The 21732-nt window shown below is 43.1% G+C and overlaps 1 protein-coding gene across 1 annotated transcript; it reads left to right on the forward strand.

The window, feature by feature from the left end:
- Window positions 1-1921: 1921 nt before the first annotated feature.
- On the forward strand, window positions 1922-21237 carry kifbp (kinesin family binding protein). The gene is made up of 13 exons (XM_087792969.1): window positions 1922-2361; window positions 2676-2774; window positions 3091-3170; window positions 3276-3334; window positions 3498-3622; window positions 3797-3890; window positions 4079-4191; window positions 5670-5819; window positions 13394-13468; window positions 15467-15629; window positions 17113-17287; window positions 17369-17554; window positions 20613-21237. Exons 1-13 carry the CDS (start codon window positions 1924-1926, stop codon window positions 20770-20772), a joined length of 1917 nt encoding a protein of 638 aa, XP_087649095.1. The 5' UTR covers window positions 1922-1923; the 3' UTR covers window positions 20773-21237.
- Window positions 21238-21732: the final 495 nt, after the last annotated feature.

Consider the following 21732-nt stretch of genomic DNA (forward strand, 5'->3'; position numbering starts at 1 on the left):
TACTTTATAGTAGTATACACCCTCTATAATACATCCATAGTAGTCATTTATTGATCCTCTGGAGATTTATTGATTTATAGTTTCTTTAACCTGTCATGTTTGACATGTAACAGCAACAAAATATGAATATTTAAACAATATCTCTAAATTTCTATTTCTAAATGTTGTGATACTTTATATTATAGTAGTATACATCCTCTATAATACATCCATAGTAGTCATTGAATTGGAACTCTGGTGATTTATTTATAATCCCTCAAACCTGTTATGTTTGACATATTACAGCAACAAAATATGAATATATAAATCTTTCTCTAAATTTCTATTTTCAAACGTTGTGATACTTTATATTACAGTAGTATACATCCTCTATAATACACCATAGTAATCATTGATTGATCCTCTGGAGATTTATTGATTTATAGTCCCTCAAACCTGTCATGTTTGACATGTAACCGCAACAAAATATGAATATTTAAACATTATATATCTCTAAATTTCCATTTTTAAATATTGTGATACTTTATATTATAGTAGTAAGGTAAGGTAAGGTAAAACTTTATTGATCCCTCAGGAGGTCTCCTTCGGGAAATTGTTTTTTACCAATAGCCAGCAATTTTTCATAAACAATAAAAAATAATACATAAAAAATAAAATAAGAAGAAGAACATAAAGAGGAAGAACAAGATTACACAATCTAAGTATAAAGATAAAGACAAAGAACATAGGTCAAAGAAAAACAACAAAGACAAAGGATACAAAGACTAACGTAGAACAGAACATCCAGATACTTTCACTCCACTCCTGCCCCCGAACTCAGAATTGTACAATTTAATAGCCCGAGGAATGAATGAGTCCCTGAGTCTATTAGTGTTGCACCTGGGTAGGAGCATTCGTGCACTCATAATACATCGTACATAATACATAGTATACATCCTCTATAATACATCCATAGTTGTCATTGATTTGAACTCTGGAGATTTATTGATTTATAGACTCTTAAACCTGACATGTTTGACATGTGAAACAGCAACTTGTTTAAATCTCAACTTGTTTCAAAATATCCAAACTTTTGTCACAAAATAATGACTAACAAAAACAAAACGTTGTATGAATCAATAAAGAACAAACGTTTATTTTGTTGTACCAAGTAAGGCCGTGATAATGAAGGACCACCCATACGCGTGCGCACTGGCCTCTCTAACTCCGTCAGCAAACAGGCAGAAACAATCGATCACTTAAATTTTTTTTTTTTTTTTTTTTTAATTATTTGCAATATTTTTTATAATATAATAATTTAGTTTATTCTGTATGATCTATGTAAGAGTATAATTAAAATGTGTTTTAATTTATATCTAAACAATAATAAACATTATTATCCTTAACGTGATAAAATGAAAGTGTTAATTTCTACATGTAATATATAGGATATGCAGGAAAATGTACTGGAAAAGAGCCCCCCCTAGAAATTTTCACCAACACCGCCACTGTGATGATTGTATTTACGCCTTCTCAGGTGCAGGATAGTGGTATGTTTTTTATCAAACAAACGAGTTTCTCTTGCCTCAACCCTGAAAAATGATTAAGCAGCACGCAATCTTAAAATACCTTAAATTCAAATCGGATAATAGTCGTGCAGCATACCAAATCAAGAAAAAATAAAATAAATCAAAACAAAACTTTATTCAGTAACAAATATTTTTTTACAACCATGTGTAGTTTTAACGGTTTTCGAGGAAGCGGCGATTATTAGAAAATAAATAAAACTTTAAGGAATGATGTATGCGTTTAGATACTAAACTACTCAAAAAATCTCTAAATCAATCATTGTGTTAATGTTTTTGAAGGCCGCAAGGGGGCAGTGCACTTAGCTATTGCTCAGCGTCTTGGCTGCAGAGCAAGAGGAGACACCAGAATTTCAACATGGCGTCTCTGTATAGCAACGAGTGGAAGTCCATCTGCGAAAAATTCTCCAACGCCCTGCATCTAACTGAAGTGGAGTCCCGAAACGACCCCAGTACCCAACCTTATAATTCCATGTACAAGGCCAGAACTCTGCTTGAAGAAGTGTATTGTTCTCTGAAGAGCATCGACTCCGGGGATGGTGAGGATGACGCAGAGAGCGTTGACCAGCAGTCCAGGGATGAGCAGCGGGAGGATCCCTTCAGTCAGGGCATGGACTCCGAGGCCCCGGCCGGCCTGCGAATCGCCCAGCTAGCAGCGGTCCAGTTTTACCTGGGAGTCAACCATGCCGACACAGAGGAGCTGAAAGCGGGAGAAAACCGTCTTAAGAATTGTATGGAGCTACTGGGGAAGCTGAAAGTGTCGTCAGAGAATGTGTCCATGTGTATTCACGTCAGGGTAATGTCGACCCACTGCTCTTTTTGTACTTCAAATAGGTCAATAGAAGTACTTAACTACTGTAAAAGTATATACATATATATACATATATATATATATATATATATATATGGTAGTATTACTTAACCTGAAAGGTGGATATTGTATGCCTTCATTGTGTGAAGCTGTCTCTTACAAATATTCAGATAAACTAAATGTTGATTCTTAACGTCAAGGTCTTTTCCGGAGAAATGTAAATTAAGAAAAACAAATTTTTTTTGGGGTGGGGGGGCTTTTGCCAAATTCAGCTTTATTTGCTGTCCGTTTTTTTTCAGAACAAGTTGGGTATCCTGTCAGCCGGTTGTGAGGAGTTTGAGGATGCACTGAAGTATCTGGAAACGGCAGAAACCCTCTACCAACGCTACACAAAGGAGGTAAGTTGGGAGAACTGATTGTAGAAGAAGAACATGCATTTGTAACGGGGAACCTAATCGGGTCTAGTGAAATGTATGCCATATAAATTACATACTAATTAAGTTAGGAGATTTCCTGGGTGTAAGATGCTTTTCTTGTGTTTAAAGGGGTCACAATTGGATGCAGAAGACCCAAGTAAAACCAGTTTTAAAACCAAGGAGATTTCCATAATTTCTCTCCTCCTCTTGCCTTTTTGTTATTTAATTTTTTCAATCAATGTGACTGTAATTGAAGATTAAAAAAAAATAATCACTATTTATGTTTTCTTATCTTCAGGTTGGAAGTCCTCCTTTTGATATGTCAGAGTATTTTGCCACAGAGGAAAATAAGCTCCCTCCCCAGGATCGAACTAAGAAGTAAAAACTGACACACACTCACACAAACATGCATACTTGTTTAAAGTGGTCACATGAGTGGACAAAATTTGTTAACTTTATTTTTGAACTTTTCTCTTCTGTCAGGTTTGAGTTGGCGTATACTCATACAATGTATTACCTTGCTCAAGTTTTAACAAACCTTGGTGAGTGAGTGGATCATTTTCTTTATTTTCAGATTAGAAACACTCGTTAAATAGTGCCAAGCTGTTCCTTACTTCAAGGCATTTTATCTGTAAAATTTGAAAAGTATTCATGGCTTAATATAAAGCTTGCTCTGTTAATAATTGTAAATATTCTGTACTTCAGGTGAAAAGGGACGTGCCGCTGCTTACTGCCATGCTACCCTGCAGCGGCAGTTACAGCTAAACCAGTTCAATTCAATGGAGTGGGCTTTAAATGCTGCCACCCTTTCACAGTACTACATCTCGAAGGTATTTCCTTATTTACAGCGATGTGCCGAAGCATTTGGTGCATTGTTGAAGTATCATAGTCCCTTATACATTTCTGTACAGCTATATTTGTTTAGTAATCAACACTTGTTAATTTACAGTGCAGTAAATGGGGTGTATTTACAGTACAAATAACTCCCAGTTTATGATTTCCAGGGTCGATACATGGAGGGAAGACACTGTCTCTCTGCTGCCACCGTCATATCTGGTCCAGCTGGAGAAATTCCTTCTGAGACTGCAGCGCAAGATGGTAAGTATTCTTCATGTTGTATGTTTTGGGGCCAGATTAGATGCGTACACTCTGTATGTGGACATTTTTACAATAAAAAAATATTTTATATTTTCATTAATACAAACAGTAAAATGTTGATGGTGAAAAGAAAGGCACTTCTTAAATCAGTATTGTTTATTTGGTATTTCTTTATCTGTTGTTCCCAGGTGAAATGGAAAGTGAAACTCGGGAGCATCTAAGACGGAACAAAGCAGAGATTTCAAGATGCTGGATAAAATATTGTCTCAACCTACTTCAGGATGCTAAGGAAGCTATACAGGTAAGCTGTTGAGTTATTTTGAATCTTTAACGAGTGTAATGCTGACCTCTCCACAAAGTGTGGCCCGACGATGATGTCTGCTGGTGAAGTGTTCAGGGAATGTCCCACAGGTAGGAAACCAAGGTTATAGCTAGACGACATAGCTGGGAAGGAGAAATTCTCCTTCTGCTAAATCTGCTGCCCCTGCGACCTGACCCTCAAGTCTGTGGAAAAAGATAGATAGATGGATGGATTTTCCTTTATTAGTCCCACAAGGGTACATTTTAGTTACACCACCATCAGGGGGAAACAAAAATACAATAAGCAAAAGCACACACACAAAAGAAAAATAAGATTGAATAAAATACTTAAACAAGAATACAATATAAATAAATTCTAGATTTAAAGACTTGTAAAGATGTAAAGTCACAAATGTACAATACAGTGCTGGCAACCAGCTCCTTGGTCTTGCTGGAGTTAATCTGGAGGTATTTTTCCTAGCACCAGTCTACAAAGTCCTGGACAATTCCTCGATACGACTGGTCGTCCCTGCTTCGTTGAGGCCGACGATGGTTGAGTCGTCGGATAACTTTTGCAGGTGGCAGGTGGGTTGTGAGAAATCTGTGAACAATGTAAAGGGGAATAGCGCCAGCAGTGTTCCCTGGGGGGGGGGCCCACATTGCAAAGTACAGTCTCGGATACACATTTCCGGGTTCTAACAAACTGTGGATGGTAGGTGAGGTAGTCCACAATCCAGCCTGTGAGGTGTGGGTCCACTCCAAACAGCTCCAGTTTGTCCCTCAGAATGTCCGACCTGATGGTGTTGAAATCACTGCTTAGGTCCATAAAAAGTATCCAAACAGAGCTTTCAGGGGACTCCAGGTGAGAAAGGGTTTGATGGAGGAGGATGATGATGGCTTCTTCCACTGCCATGTCAGGCAAACTGCAATGGGTCCATGGAAGAGCTCAACAGAGGACGCAGGTGATTGAGGCTTTAATGCAGAGGAGGGGGGACTTGGGAAGAGTGGTGAAGCAGCAGGGGGATGGGCAGATACGACCTCAAACCTGCAAAAGTAGTTTATTAAGTTTGCCCATTTTTTGGTCTCCTGCTGCCTAAGAGATTAACTTCTGCTGATCAGGGATGGTTTTTAATCCCTGCCAAACTTCCCTGGTGTTGTTATTTTCCAGCCGTTCCTCCATTTTCCTCCTGTAGCAGTCCTTCCTCTCCCTGATCTTCCTTCTCAGCTCCCTCTGGACAGCCTTCAGCTCTTCTTTGTCACCTGACTTAAATGCTCTCTTTTTCTCCTTTAAGAGAGCCTTAATGACAGGATTTATCCAGGGTTTATTATTGGAGAAACATCATAATCTTTAAATAAAATTGAATATATTCCTTCTTTTATTTAGAATGTATGCCTTTACGACAGTCATGGCGTATAATGTGTCGCATATACAACATTGAATAGTTTGGCCATTATCTAATGTGTCCTCTTAATTTACAGGATGATATTGGTGAGTTTGACAGCGAGCGTCAGGAGGAATTGAAGAGGGCAAGAAAGCTCAAAGAGGAGGAAGAAGAGAAGGAGAGGAAGAGCACACAGCTTTTTGGCTCTGAAGATACGTTTGACCAAATCGCAAGTCAGGAAGAGAAGGTCAGTTTGACCTGTTATTTTTTTGTTGTTGTTTTTGTGGTTAGTTTGTCAACCTAATAGCGATGATATACAGTTGTGGTCAAAAGTTTACAAACACTTGTAAAGAACATAATGTCATGGCTCTCTTGCATTTCCAGTTATTTCTATAACTCAGATTTTTCTCTGATAGAGTGATTGGAACAGATATCTTTGTCACAACGAACATTCATGAAGGTTGTTTAGGTGTTTATATGTGACTACAGCTGGTAACTTTTCTGAGGCCCTATTTAGTTGGTCTTAGAGATCCTTGGATACAAACTCCCACAAACGGAGGTCAGCATGGATCTGAAAAAGCGAATCCTTTATTTGAACTGAAGTCAAGGAAAGTCGCTTGGAGCCATTTCAAAGCAGCTGCAGGTCCCAAGAGCAACAGTGCAAACGAAAGTTACGTATGTAACTACGGTTCTATGAGTCCCGGATGACCGCCAGAGGCGGTGCTTCAAGCACTGAATGTATCCATCTCGCGCATGCGCAGTTCGAGTTTAATACCAACAAAGTCACCTGTGACCCCTGATGACCCCGGAAGGGGTATATCTTCCGGTGACATCAGAGGATCTGTTCCTGCAGGATCTGTTCCTGCAGAATCTTCTCGCGAAAACACAAGGATTCTGAGTGACAGAACGCTCTGGCGGTCATCCGGGACTCATAGAACCGTAGTTACATACGTAACTTTCGTTCTATTTCGTCCCTACTGACCGCCAGAGGCGGTGCTTCAAGCACTGGATGACCCATAACAACAAGGTCACATAGAATCCCAGTACATACCTCATTGAGGGGAAGTAACCGAGTCGGGCAACAGGACCACACCTAATGGATGAGGAGTGGCGACGTTCACCCGATAGAACCTGAACTAAGTGCTTGGTGAGGCCCATGATGCTGCCTCACAGATGTCCTCCAGGGGTACCCCGCGTAGGGCTGCCCATGACGTAGACATCGCTCTGGTAGAGTAGCACCTCACCCCGGATGGCAGGGGGTGACCACTTCCTTTATATGCGTGGGTAATAACATCCAGTGAGACAGTCGCTGTTTGGAAAGAGCACAGCCTTTCCTAGGGCCACCATAGCAAATGAAGAGCTGGTCCGACCGTCTTATACTTGCGGTTGCAGCTACATAGGTTCTTAGAGCCCGCACAGGGCACAGCAGTCCCAACCTGTCTTCCCCTTCCGGGGGAATAAATTGTGCCACTTGAATGGGACGGTTGAGGTTCGATAATGACAGAACCTTTGGGAGAAAAGCCATATTTGGCCAGAGGGTAACCCCTGAGCCGTCTGAGCTCCACCGCAGACATGATTCACTCACAGACAGGGCATGTAGTTCCCCAACACGCTTCGCTGAAGCAATGGCAAGGAGAAAGGCAGTCTTAGCAGAAACCCACTTCAGCTCTGCCTGAGCCAGAGGGAGGCAGACACAAAGCGTCGAGCACCAGGTGCAAATCCCATGCTGGGGCACGCTGTGTGCGTGGGGGGCGTAATCGCCACGCGCCCTTTAGAAAGGGGGACACCGGTCTGTGGGACCCCACTGTGTTATCTACCCGAACATGTCGAGAGGAAATGGCTGCCGCGTATACTCTCAGTGTAGCAGGAGACCGGCCACTGTCCAATAGTGACTGGAGGAACTCCAGAATCTTTGGGACTGAACAGTGCACAGGGTCCTCACCCCTGTCTGAACACCATGCAGTAAACAGTTTCCACCTATTTGCATACTGCAGTCGTGTAGAAGGTGCCCTAGCGTTTAGTATAGTGTCGCAGACAGCATCTGAACACTGCGTCAGAAGCGGGTTGGGCCCTGCAGCGGCCAGACCCATAGTTGCAGGCGAAGAGGGTCGGGATGCCAAATCTGGCCCTCTAGCTGAGACAGGAGATCCTTCCTGTCGGGGAGGCGCCATGGTGAGCTGCGGCCGAGCCTTCGCAGCAGTGGAAACCATGTTCTCCCTGGCCAGAAGGGGGCTACCAACAGCAGCCTGCTTGAGGACCCTCTGTAGTGTTAAGAATATCAGAGGGGTTAAGGGAAAAGCATAGAGGAGACCTTCTGGCCAGTCGTGCGCAAGCGCATCCTGGCCCAGAGGACAGCTTTCCTCTTTCAGGGAGAACCAGAGGGGGCAATGGGTCGATTCCTTTGTGGCAAACAGATCTACCTCTGCTCTGTGTCCCTGATATTGAGCACCACCTCTGGATGAAGCCGCCACTCCCCCGATGGGGGCTTGCCCCGAGAGAGCAGGTCTGAAACCTGATTCCGGTCCCCGGGCAAATACATTGCTCTTAGGCTGGCCAGGCGTGGAGCCGCCCACAGCAGGAGGTCCCGGGATGCTTGCAACAGCTGTGCACACACACATTGTCTGACCGCACAAGCACATGTCGCCCTCTCAGGAAGGGAAGAAAGTACTGCAGGGCCATATACAAAGCTCGTAGCTCTAGAACATTGATGTGCTCCGAGCAGTCTCGAGCAGACCACAGCCCCTGGGCTGTACGGTTTTGCCACACTGCACCCCACCCTGAGAGGGAGGCGTCTGTTGTGATGGCCTCTCGGCGGAATGCAACCAAACCCATCTGCACGCCTTGGAGGAGAAAACCTCTTTCTCTCCACGGAGCCAGAGCAAGGAGGCAACAGTGTGAGACCTTGAGTCTCCTGTGCCGGTGCCACCTGACATCCAAATGATAGTTGTTCAGCCACCTCTGAAGGGGGCGTAGCGACAACAGCCCCAAAGGGACCACGGTGGCGGCAGCCGTCAGTTTGCCTAGGAGTCGTAGGAACTCCACGTAATGCAACCACGTGCCCCTGCAAAAGAGGGGAAGGAGGCAGAGGATGTCGTCCACCCGCAGTGGTGAAGGCCAGGCCTTCATTGAGACTGTATCGAGAGTCATCCCGAGAAAAATTGTGCTCTGTGAGGGAACTAGGCAACTCTTTGTAGAGTTCACCCTGAGACCAAGTCGAGACACATGGGAAAGGAGGCTTGTGGTGTCCAGGGTCGCCCGAGACCGGGACGACGCACAGATGAGCCAATCGTCTAGGTAGGGCAGGATCTTCATGCCCTGCGACTGTAGGGGCGAAAGGGCTGCCATCACAACCCTGGTAAATACCCGCGGCGAAAGGGAGAGGCCGAATGGGAGCACCCTGAACTAAAAATGACGTCCCTGAAAGGCGAACCTCAGGAACGGTCTGTGGTGTTGTGCTATGGGCACATGAAAGTAAGCATCCTTCAGGTCTATTGAAGTAAACCACTCCTGCCTGGAGACAGTGCACAGAACCTCTGCAGGGCTGAGCATGTGAAATTTCAAGACCTTCAGGAACTTGTTGAGTCCCCTCATGTCGAGGATAGGGCGGAGTCCGCCATCTTTCTTTGTAACCAGAAAGTAAGTCGAGTAGACCCCTCCTGGTTGTAACAGGGGATCTATCTGCTCGATTGCACCCTTATCCAGGAGGACGGACAACTCCTGAGTGAGGGTTTGGGCTTTTGCCGGGTCGCGTATGATGGTCATCTTGACCCGGCCAATGGTTGGAGGCCGGCGTCGGAACTAAAGTTTGTACCCGTTGGTCAAGGTGGAGAGCACCCAAGGGTCCCGGGTGGAAGCAGCCCAATAGCTGAGCTGCTGTTGGGAAAAACAGCCGACGGCTGACCCCAATGCCTCAGCGCCGGGTCCCCCGGCCTTGAAAGGCTCTGGGGGTACGACGGACAGTATGTGGGGCCTGAGGCTGCCTAGAGGGCTCGAAAAGTCTGTGCCGCCTGCTGAGAAGGCTGTGGACGTGGGCGCTGAGACCTGAGGTAGCCTCTGGGGTAAGCCTGTGGATGAGAGCTGCGCTGGGGGGAAGCTGAAGATCCCCTAGGTCTGCCCGGAGGAGGCACACTCCTGCGAAGCCCAGACAGCTGCTGTTGAGTTTGTCTGGCTTGGACAGTTCGCTCAAGTGCCTCTAGCGCTGCAGGTCCAAACAGTCCCCCGGTTCCACTGGAACACTGCGGAGGGTTCTCCTGCATGCCTCTGTCAGAGGTGATTGTGCCAGCCAAACCTGGCGGTGAGCCTGGACAAGAGTAGACATCAACCGCCCCAGCTCTCTAGACATCAGCGCGAATGCCTGCAGGGAAGCGTCGCTGAAATTATGGACGGAAGCATCCAGTGGGGTCTCCTGTATAGATGCTGATAAAGCAAGCATCAGGTGGGACATAGAATTACCTATGCGTCCCATGCGTGCCGCTGCGTCATAGGTTTTGGAGAGCAGGTCATCCGTCACCCGACACTGGGGATGAGGACACCTCACATTCGGTGTCGGAGCCTCATCAGGTGAGACAATTAACGCAGCTATTGCCGGCTCAACCGCTGGTATGCGGCCCAACCCAAACTTGGGTGCATCCTGCATGGCTGCCAGGGTCCGGGCGTCTGAGTTTGCACGATAGAGGGCTCTCGTGTCCCTCCAGCATGCATGCAACTCCCTCAAATATTCGTTAGATGGAGGCACAGTAAAGTTGACTGGAGCTGATCCGCGTCTGAAAAAGGCACTGGCCGAAGCTGGCTGAGCCTGCGGTATATCCAACTGCAGGCGAGCCAGGGCCGTACGAATGATGGCCCCCATAGAGCCGTCTTCAGCTGTGGTACCACCTCCTCTCCATATTCGGCGAACTCAGTGGCTGAAGCTGCCATGGAGATTACATCTTCCTCCGGTTCCAAGATGGCTGGAGGAGGAGCAGGATCACCCAACTCTCCTTCACCAGTCCCAGACTTGAAGGCCAGGAAGAAGGATCTTATTTGATCAACTTCCTCCGTTAATTGGTCCACCTTGGAAGCAAGTCCGGACTCTCTAACCTTCTTCCTAGAAGTGGGGCCTCTAGTCTCAGCAGCCCGCCGTTAGATCGGCGGGATTGAGCTGGAGTCTGCCGCTGGGCTGAGGTTAACTGCTCAGGCAACGAAACGAGGCCCAACAGTTGCTCTACCTCAGCAAGTCTGGCAGCCCTTATTCCCCGGGGCATGAAGCTGCAGTTCATACAGGGATCTTCTGAAAGACCTTCCCTCAGATGCTCGAGACCAAGGCATGAGGGACACATATCATGGCCATCTTCAGGCTGCAGAGAAGCCATACAGACTGAGCAGGAGTGGCCGCCAAGCATGTTAGCAACGGGCGAAAGGCCACACAAAAAAAAAAACAACAAACGCTGGGAGCGGGGGCGAAAACACAGCCTTCACCAATGAGTGTTACACATATGAGAGAAGTATTACAAATGCTGGGAGCAGGTGCGAAAACACAGCCTTCACCAACGAGTGTTTACACATATGAGAGAAGTATTACAAATGCTGGGAGCGGGTGCGAAAACACAGCCTTCACTAACGAGTGTTTACACATATGAGAGAAGTACTACAAACGCTGGGAGCGGGAGCGAAAACACAGCCTTCACCAACGATCGTTACACATATGCGATGGAAGGAGCACAAATGCTGGGAGAGGAAGCGAATACGCAGTCGTCACCAACAAATATAAAAGAATCCACTTCAGTAGCTGAAAAGGCAGCAGTACAAATGTTGGAAGAGGGAGCGAAAACACCGCCGTGACCAACAAATTTAAAAATAACCAAGAGAGTGCAATAGGTTGCACCGGCACTCAAAGGTAGCTGTATGTCAGCGGTATAAATGTTGGGAGAGGGAGCGAAAAACACTTCCGTCACCAAAATAAATCAAAATACAACCAATGGCGAGTACGACAGGTCGTACTGATATTCAATGATATGTAAATAAAAATTACAATGTCGGGAGAGGGAGCGAACCCACTTCGTCACCGAAAGAAATCAAAATACAACCAATGGCGAGTACAACAGGTTGTACTGATATTCAATGATATGTAAATAAAAATTACAATGTCAGGAGAGGGAGCGAACCCACTTCGTCACCGAAAGAAATCAAAATACAACCAATGGCGAGTACGACAGGTTGTACTGATATTCAATGAAAAGAAAATTGGTACTTAGCCAAACGAAGACGATCTCCGGAAGTGTCCACGGCGAGCCGCTACAACTTCTCCGCGTCAAAAGTTCGTTGCAGTCTCTGGAGGGCGAAAGTTTCGCAGCTCCGACAAAAGTTGCGTGACTACTAGCAACGAAAGAGCTAGTCCTTGAGCTAGCTCGGTGACTTGCTACTTGCGCAGCGAGAAGATGAAAAGGAACAGATCCTCTGATGTCACCGGAAGATATACCCCTTCCGGGGTCATCAGGGGTCACGGGTTTGTTGGTATTAAACTCGAACTGCACATGCGCGAGATGGATACATTCAGTGCTTGAAGCACCGCCTCTGGCGGTCAGTAGGGACGAAATAGAACCATTGTTTGTAAATATAAAGTGCATGGCACTGTTTTGTCACTGCCACGATCAGGAAGAAAACGCAAGCAATCATCTTCTGCTGAGAACATTGGTCAGGAGCGTGAAGAGTAAACCAAGAACCACCAAAAAGCATATCTGCCAAGAATTAGAAGCTGCTGGAACACAGGTGTCAGTGTCCATAGTCAAGCGTGTTTTGCATCTCCATGGACTGAGAGGCTGCTGTGCAAGAAGGAAGCCCTTGCTCCAAAAGCGCACCTTAAGGCTCAACTGAAGTTTTCTGCTGATAACATGGATAAAGATAAGATGTTCTGGAGGAAATTTCTGTGGTCAGACGAAACAAAAATCGAGCTGATGGGCCACAATGCCCAGCAATATGTTTGGAGGAGAAAAGGTGAGGACTTTAACCCTAAGAACACCATGCCTACCGTCAAGCACGATGTTGGTAGCATTATGCTGTGGGGTTGTTTTTGCTGCCAATGGAACTGGTGCTTTTGGTGAATTACCTTAAAATTCTTCATGATAACCTAAAATCATCAGCCCGAAGTTTGGGTCTTGGGCGCAGTTGCGTGTTCCAACAGGACAATGACCCCAAACACACATCAAAAGTGGTAATGGAATGGCTAAATCAGGCTAGAATTAGGGTTTTAGAATGGCCTTCCTAAAGTCCTGACTTAAACCCCATTGAAAACATGTGGTCAATGCTGAATGTCAGAAAGCCATCAACTTTAACTGAACTGCACCAATTCTGTCAAGAGGAGTGGTCAAAGATTCAACCAGAAGCTTGCAAGAAGCTTGTGGATGGCTACCAAAAGCGCCTATTTGAAGTGAACAGGGCCAAGAGACATGTAACCAAATATTAGCACTGCTCTTTGTATATTTTTGACCCAGCAGGTTTTGCAACTTTTCCTGTTAACCCTTAATAAAGTCATACAAGAAACAAACTTCATGAATGTTTTTTATGACGAAGAAGAATCTGTTCCAATCAATCTATCGGAGAAAAATCAGAGTTGTAGAAATGACTGAAAACACAAGAGAGCAATGACATTATGTTCTTCACAAGTGTATGTCAACTTTTGACCACAACTGTATCATTAATAATGTGTTTTTTATTTTTTCACATTTGTGTGTTCACTGTTAAAATAGTTATTTATAAAGAAGTGCTTTGTTTTTGTCTTATATGTGCCATTCTGATTTTCTTTCTGATACTCTAAAATAACGATTTGTTGAAATGTTTTTGTAGGTGCCATGTTTCCATCCACTGGACTTTACTGAAGCTAGGGCTGTGTTTCTCACTGGACAGTCGCACGTCACACAGGTAGAAGAACTACCCACCAAACTTCTAACCAATATCATTCTATTATCACAACTTGTGCACTTACATCCACCAAAATGTGATCTGTATAGATCAGTGGTGCTCACACTTTTTCGGTTTGCGAGCTACTTTTATAATGATCAAGTTCAAAAGATCTACCTTCATCAAATTTGCTCAACGTAAGTAATTACATACTTCACTCAGATGACTTGCACTGAATGAAGTGAATGGACTGATAATCAGTCATGATGGAAGGATGTGTGGAATTAATCATCTTCATATAAATACTGACTTACATAAATAACTAGAGTCAGTCAGTGAGGAGCATATTTCCTGATAAGAAGATACTTTTCCTCTGAGAGTAACTTCCAAAAATGTCCATGAGACCTAGTCTTAAGCTCAGTGTCAGCCTGTGTTAAATCTCATCCTCCACTGCAGACAAGTTCAGACACGTATATACTAAGAATTGCATTGATTTCCTACTAAAAATGGTCATTCATTCGAACCCAAATGGTGCACAAAAAATATTCATGTGCAAGAATCTGTGCTTGACACGAATTCAAGCCCTTTTCCTTTGTTCATCAAAATCAACAAAGAATTCAGACGGGTTCATCCCTTTCCATGCCTCCATTTCATATGTCCATCATGTTTAAATGAAGCACAAGACTTAAATTTCTCCATTTCTGTGATCATGAAAAAACAAAAACAAATGAAAACATGAATTCAACTGTTTAACGTGTTTGGGTTTCAGCGTATTCTTATTATATTCGTGAGATAAAGGTAATTTACAAATAGTCATCATGTGATGTTGTATTAATACAAGTGTGTTTTAAGGACGCGATCACAAAAGGTTGGAACCTGCAGCTTGGCTTTGATGGAACTGACGTCATGTTTCTGTGACTCTCGTAGCGATCAAACGCGAATTATTTTGTTCGATATATATATATATATATTTTTTTAAACTAGCTTATAATTCTATATCGTTTTTCTGAATTGCGTAAAATGACTGTTGCACGTTTTGCTCTTTTTATTCTCGATTCATATGAACTGTGCCATGCGTTCAGTGGAAGAGGCGGGAGCTCTGATTGGCTGCTGTGCATTTCAATCAAATTGTCAACCAATCGGCGCAATAACCATTTGATTGACATGCACAACAGCGAATCAGAGCTCTCTTTACTATTTTCTTATATCATATTTTATTAAATCACACGATCTACTCGCAACAGCTTCGCGATCGACCGGTAGATTGCGATCGACGCATTGCCCACACCTGGTATAGATGAACAGTACAGATGAGGTGAATAACATCTTTTGTGCCACATTCTCCTCACGAGTCATGAACTTCACAGTGATGTATTTATGAAAATCCTTCCCCTAGCAAAACGTCTATGGCCGAGCCATACATTCCAGCGCACTGAGGAGCTCCTTAGGAGTGAAAAGACGTGATCTAATGGTTTAATGTTTACTGTATGTACATGCAGAATGTCAACAGCACTTACACAAAAATCTCAACAAAATATGATTGCGCTTTTTAATGTCGTTTAATGTATATCAGCAGATTTTGTGTGAGACCGGGTGCATGAGGCACTTTTAAAATAAATCCAAACTTTTGAACATTTCGTGAAAATTAAAACGAATTGGCAAAATTTGACTCACTTTTTTAGTCTTTTAACCTCCGTTTATGATGAAACTACAGCTGTTACTATACTAGTAATTGATTATAAATCATGTTGTATTAGGTGGTCACTGTCTTCAAAAAGGTGTGGCTGTGAGCTTGGTATAGATACTGTCACTATAAAGAAAACACTGAAATCTTGTAAATATATCAGTAAGACATCTGCACCAATGAATGCTACCAAAGTGAAGCCTGGCCATTGTGATTCAGTTTTAAATGGCATTGTACATAGTGGGATCACCTCCTTAGTGGCGGGTCCAATAGTTGATTGATAGCCACGAGTTATGTTTTATGGTTTTTTTTGGTTTTTTTTGTTGTCTCCTCAGGCGAAAGAATACTTCTTAATGGATGGTTTTGTGACAGACCACATAGAAATCTTGCAGGATCACAGTGCTCTGTTCAGGTCTCTGGCATTCTTTGAGGAGGATTTGGAGCGTCGTTGCAAGATGCACAAACGTCGTGTGGACATGCTCGAACCAGTCTGCAACGGTACGATAATTTCCTTTTAATTGATGTGGGTCTATGGAAGTACATAAGTGCCATCAGAATATTGAATTGTTGAATTTATGTTTTTCAAATATTGAAAGGTTGAAATGATTTCAAATATTCAATATTTGATATATTTTTGTATCAATTATTGAATATTAGTTATAACATATAGTTATATTTAAATTTCAGATAGTAAGTATCAACTTTGTTTTAACCTCGGAGCCTCATGTTCTATGAAAGCGTGCACGGGTAGTTATACATGTCATCTATATGTATCAAGAATGAACAGATTATGAAAATGTGTGAACTTTCCGACTGGTTTGAAGGTGATTTGCATTTTTATTTTTGTTCAATTTCCCTTAAGAGGTTTCAAACAAGCCCCTAATCGTCTCTGTTAATAAAGTATTTGTGTTAATGTATGTAAAATATATATTTATATATATTTACACCTGAGCTTGTCTTAACTCCTTTACAACAGTGTGATCCGTGTCATAAAATATTTAAAAAGAACAATTATAAACTGTTAATACAATCTCAATTTATGTTTTCATTGCATTTTTTTCTGATCATGAAAATGGAAATTATTTGGATTTATTGCATTTTTTTCACAGAACAAACGTCATAAAGAGAGTCAGTCTCAATAGATATAAGCTAATTCTAAAACATGACCTCGCTTGACAAAAGTTCTAGATCAGGTTTCTAACCCGCGACTCCAAAAGACGAGACATTACATTAACTCACTGAGCCAAAACACCATTAGAGTAAACTATCGTTTCTGTTTAAGTCCTTTGACATCAGAATCTACTGATTGATCATGAGATGTAGTTTAAGATGTTTAAACTTCAGACGTTAACATCGGTACTAGTTTGGTTTTGTCTGGTGGCACTGTTGTGCTGAATTTAGGCTTTGTATTTTTTTTGTTTATTGAATTTAAAAGGCTTCGTATTTTTTAATATTGAATCTAAAATGCTTCAAAAAAAATATTGAATTAAAAACGCTTTTATTAGTTTTATATTGAATATAAAATTTTACAAATAAACATATATTGAATAATTGAAATCAATTCAACCTTTCAATATTTAAAAAACTTTTTTTTCAACCATCCAATATTCTGATGGCATTGATTTACTTCCACATTATGGGTGAATCAATAATTGTTACTTCCGTTTATCAATATCGCAATAAATATTATAAATATTTTGTAAACATTCAAATCGTGGGTCTTTTTTTATCTTCATTTTTTTATTTTTATTGTTGCATACTGAATTTTAACTTCTCTACAGTAACCGTAACATGTTTTTTTCCTGCCACTCATCTAAAAATAATGAAATAGACTGAAAATTGACCTCCAAATGCAGCTGTCACCATAAAAATGTAATTTCAGAACATTTACATGCAACTGTTACACAAGAAACACTATTGAATTTTTACAGATTTGGGGGAATTTGTTGTTTGTAGTAACATCATAGCTTCTCTTGTGCAGAACTGAATTCCCAGTACTACCTGATGATCCGTCGGCAACTGATGTTTGAGTTGGCTGAGACGTATAACGAGATGATGGACCTTAAGCTGACGCTAGCCAACAGGCAGGCTGACTCACAGTCCCTGGATAACCACATTATTAAAAAATTTAACCAGCTGTGCGCTGCCTCTGCAAAGTAACCACTCTGAAAATAAGAGATGAAGGTCAGTTAGTTTTATTATTGTTAACATTATTAACTCTCTTTTTGCTATTTGAGGTACTTCCAAATGTTTCTGGACTCTCTTCGTTCCCCTGAGGGGAAGTTTCCAGAGCGCCTGGAGCAGGAGGTACTCAGACCGGCTTTGGTGGCCAGATTTCGAGTTGCCCGACTCTACAACCGACTGATCAGCTCCATTCCCTCTGAACAACTAGAGAACCTCAGCAAGTCACTGGAAAACTACAAGTATGTTTTGAGTTTCTGCCTAATGTTGTTGCCAAGTTGACTTTTCTACCATTTTACTACTGATGATTATCAACAACTATTGATGGGTCTTGAAAGTAACGTTTGTGTTTTACTACTGGGCGCCTGCTTTTCTGTTTTAATGCCAAAAATGAATACGTGTCAAATAAGTAGCATCTTTTGATATTAAACATGCATTTCTGGAAACTGTGGCTACTGTGGTTAGAGCAGTTGGAGTCCAGGGAAGACTGGAGGTAAACCGGGAGAGACTGGTGGCAGCAGAATAGACTGCCCCGGGAGAGGCTAGTAACCATACCCTCTAGTTCCCAAAAGGGAGACCCCCATACCTACTACAAAAAAAGAATCAAAGAAAACAACCCGATGGCCATCCGAGAGGCGGGATGGAAGAAGGGCCAACTGGGATGGATCACACTGCAACAAACGCAATGATATTGGTAAAAGAGAAGATGCTAAGGAAGTCTGGGTATGGCTTGGAAAAAACAACGACTTTGAGGGGACCTCATATTCACATGGGAAAGAAGTAGTGCGGTGGTGGTAACCTTATGCAACCTTGCACTGCCCTAGAAAGAGTAGGTCAGACAAATGGGATCCAATGCCGGGTTGACAACCACAGTGCCAACAGGCCCAACGTTGCAGGGGTAGAGCTGCTGGGAAGGAGAGAGAATGAGGAAAGGGATGTTCAGGAAACCCAGAACCACCCCCAAGCGACCCAAGACAGAGAACCAAAGGGCAAAGTGCCTGAAGAACCCACTCCGAAGAAATAAGTTTAAGTGGCCAAAGGCAAATGAGATTGAGGAGTGGCGAAAGTTAGATGGTCACCTGAGCGGGCTGCTGCAAAAGGTGCTCCATCGCCAAGCTAAACCGGTTTGGGGAAATCCTGTATGAAGAATGCAGCAAAAGGTATGTCGAGGTTACCATCACACCAAGACACAACAAGGGCAAAGGGCAGGAGAGAAAAGGAGATTGATGACCTGGTGGCAAGAAGACGGCAGCTCCACATGTGGTGGAACAAGGCGAATGAGTCTGAGAAAGAAGGCCTCGGAGCTCTCTGGGATGAGATCAGAAGATGACTTCCTAACCTCCAGAGGGCAGAACTCATCAGAAAACAAAGGAAAAGGAAGGAGAAGGAAAGATCAAGTTTCTTCAGGAATTAATTCCGGCATGCACGAGGGCTCCTCAAGGAAAAGACTAGTGGAACACTTGAAATTTCCAAAGAAGATCTGGAGGAGTACATCTGCAATATCAGTGACCCAGCTAGAAACTACCCCCTAGGTATGTGCCTAGACCCCAAGAACCATCATCGCTGTTTGACACAACACCCAAGCTAATCGAAGTCAGGCATTTGATCCAGCGGGTTCCAGGTTTCCCCGGCTGCGTAGAGCATGCTTCCAGGATTGGGGAACAGATCCAGACCACTAAGAGGGAGAAGAGAGAATCTGCACGTCATATGGCTATAGACTTAGCCAATGCCTATGGGTCAGTGCCACACCAGACCATAGCCTATGCTCTGGAATTCTTCTACAGCCCAGACAACGTTAGAACCAATATCTTGAACTTCTTCCACAAAGAGGGAGAAGAGAGAATCTGCACATCATATGGCTAGACTTAGCCAATGCCTATGGGTCAGTGCCACAACAGCTCATAGCCTATCCTCTGGGCTGTAGAAGAATTCCAGACAACATCAGAACCACTATCATGAACTACTTCCAGGATATCAATATGTGCTTTGAACTGAAGAAAGTGATCACTGGCTGGCAACAACTGGAAGTAGGGATTGCAATAGGATGCTCCATTTTCCCCCATACTATTTGTGGCAGGGTTTGAAGTCATCCTGATTGGTGCAAGGCAAGTGGTGGGTGAGGTCCAACTACCGGCAGGCCAAAGGCTCCGGCCCCTAAGGAGCTAAATGGATGACATGACACTGCCCCATGCACATCCAGGCTGCTAAAGGGGCTGGACGAGTTGATCACCTTGGCCAGGATAAAGTTCTAGCCACAAGAGTAAAAGAGCCTCTCATAGCGGAAGGGGAAGAGAAACGACAGAGTGGGGAAGACATCCCCTGCATCGTGGATCAGCCCATCCGAAGCCTGGGAAGACTTTATACATCTGGTCTCTCAGGCATCCTTCAACAACTATCAGAGGGGCTCTCCAAGATCGACTCAAGCCAACTACCAGAGAAGCATAAGGTCTGGTGTTACAACTTCACCCTGTACCCAAGGGTGATGTGGACACTGAAGCTGTGCGAAGTCACCTCATCAACCGTCTAGCTGAATGTCACCTCATCAACCGTCTAGCTGAATGGAGGCAAGAGCCAACACCTTCCTTTTGCAAATGGCTCGGCCTGCCACGGTGCTCTTCAGTAGATGGCCTGTATGGATGGAACTCACTCCAGCTACCCTTGAAATTCATCACCCTGGGCTAAAGACAGGAGAAGGCAAGGCTTGTGATGGAGTTAAACGACTCATCTGTTAGGGAAGTTACTGATGCCTGACTCCTCGGGTGGAGCAACCCATCAATCCAATGGTCCATGGCAAGCAGGAAAGAGAGGAAAGATCTTGTTGCTGCAGAGGTCACAAGGATTGAGCAGGAGGAGCTCAGAGTGAAGGCTATGGCACATGGGCAGCAGGGGAAGGACGCCCTTGCAATGCACAGTCCACCACAGGCTCCGTTGGAGGTGCGACAGGCTTTAGGTCTAGCAGGAAGACCACCGTCCTGTAATTTGTAATGGGGTGATTTTCTTCAAAATGTTGTGTGTGGTTAGTTGCCGTTTGACAACCCAACAATAACTCTTATAATGATTATTCCATTGATGTTCATTACATACATTATATTGATGTTCCACACGTGACTAAATGTCTATATTTAACCTTGAACAGCATTGCTTTATGAACCTTCATTTGCACTTCATTGCTCAAACTGTTATCTACATTTCAAATGATCTGAAAAGGCTCATAGTTGTCTTTTCTAGCATTGAGAATCGGTTTGGTTTTAATCATGCTGTGGATGCACTATAAAGATGTGCCACTTTTGTATTTTCAAGATTTTTGGTCCAGTATTGTGAAGAGCAACCAGACGCTGCAAAGGAAGTGGAAACGGAGCTTGAGTTGAGTAGGGAAATGGTCGGTCTGCTGCCTCTCAAAATCAACCGAATCACAGCAAGAATGGCTGCCGACAACCAAAGCACACTTGCAGACTTGTGAATCGTCTATGCACATGTCCTAAGACATATTTATCCTAACTGTCACTCACCTTTGTTCCGCTATAAGGATGCTTTCACCACAGACCTAATGAACTAATTGCAATTGTGAGCTGATATTATAAAATATCATTTTCAGATTTAATTTTCACTCGGATAAAATGATATTACATTTAGAAAAGAATGTGTTTTCATATGGAAGCTTGCGCAATACTCTCTTCAGCTTAGAACACCTATACTTCTTGTGATCCATATTTTATCTCACTAGATCGTTATTTGACAAGGCCTTACTTCTCTCACATGTCATCACAACAGGTTTCCTTTCCTTCTGTGTGTTAGTAGAATATGGGTTTTGCAATGTCCTTAATTTGAAATTTTTGCTCGCTATAATTGCTTGAATTTATAATACACTGGTGAAGTCGTGTGTACTATACTCTCATCTGAAATAAAAGAGATATGGAACAAAATGCTCCACCGTTGTTTATTGACTTTGGTTTTGTATGAACTTTGAAGATGTTGTTTTTGTGTTTTTACTATCTTAAAACTTTGGGCTAGAATTGCCACATGATCTAGAAAAGCACTGTTATAAGAAACCCATGCACATAGAAAAACTGACAAGCACTACAAGTGCATTTGTGACCAGCCTTAATTTAATAATAAATCCTTAAATTCATAGACTTTGAAAGTCGTTTACCTAATGGAAAATACAACAGTCCTTTAAAGGGGTTTGTTAAGTCTAATCATGATGTTATCGCGTGCAAAAGTATCTGCTGCTACTTCCTTTAAGGAAGTTATTGAAAAAGACTTATGGTGTAACTTCCTGTAACTTTCTATGACACATAAGATCTTTTTTACAAGAAAATGTGTTGAGATAGGAACATTGAAAAGTTTCCTCGCATATACACACTTTTATATTGAAGAGATCTATACATACATTCTGCTAAAAATCAATTTAAAAAAAATG

Source organism: Callionymus lyra, chromosome 6 (genome assembly GCF_982586985.1).
Source record: "Callionymus lyra chromosome 6, fCalLyr1.hap1.1, whole genome shotgun sequence".
Classification (NCBI taxonomy): domain Eukaryota; kingdom Metazoa; phylum Chordata; class Actinopteri; order Syngnathiformes; family Callionymidae; genus Callionymus; species Callionymus lyra.

What these genes read in the sequence shown, in the direction of transcription:
- kifbp (XM_087792969.1), top strand. Translation starts at nt 1,924, where the DNA reads ATGGCGTCTCTGTATAGCAACGAGTGGAAGTCCATCTGCGAAAAATTC. An exon ending in CTGTGCGCTGCCTCTGCAAA is followed by an intron (nt 17,288 to 17,368) that starts GTAACCACTCTG and finishes TTGCTATTTGAG; the next exon opens with GTACTTCCAAATGTTTCTGG. An exon ending in AAGTCACTGGAAAACTACAA is followed by an intron (nt 17,555 to 20,612) that starts GTATGTTTTGAG and finishes TGTATTTTCAAG; the next exon opens with ATTTTTGGTCCAGTATTGTG.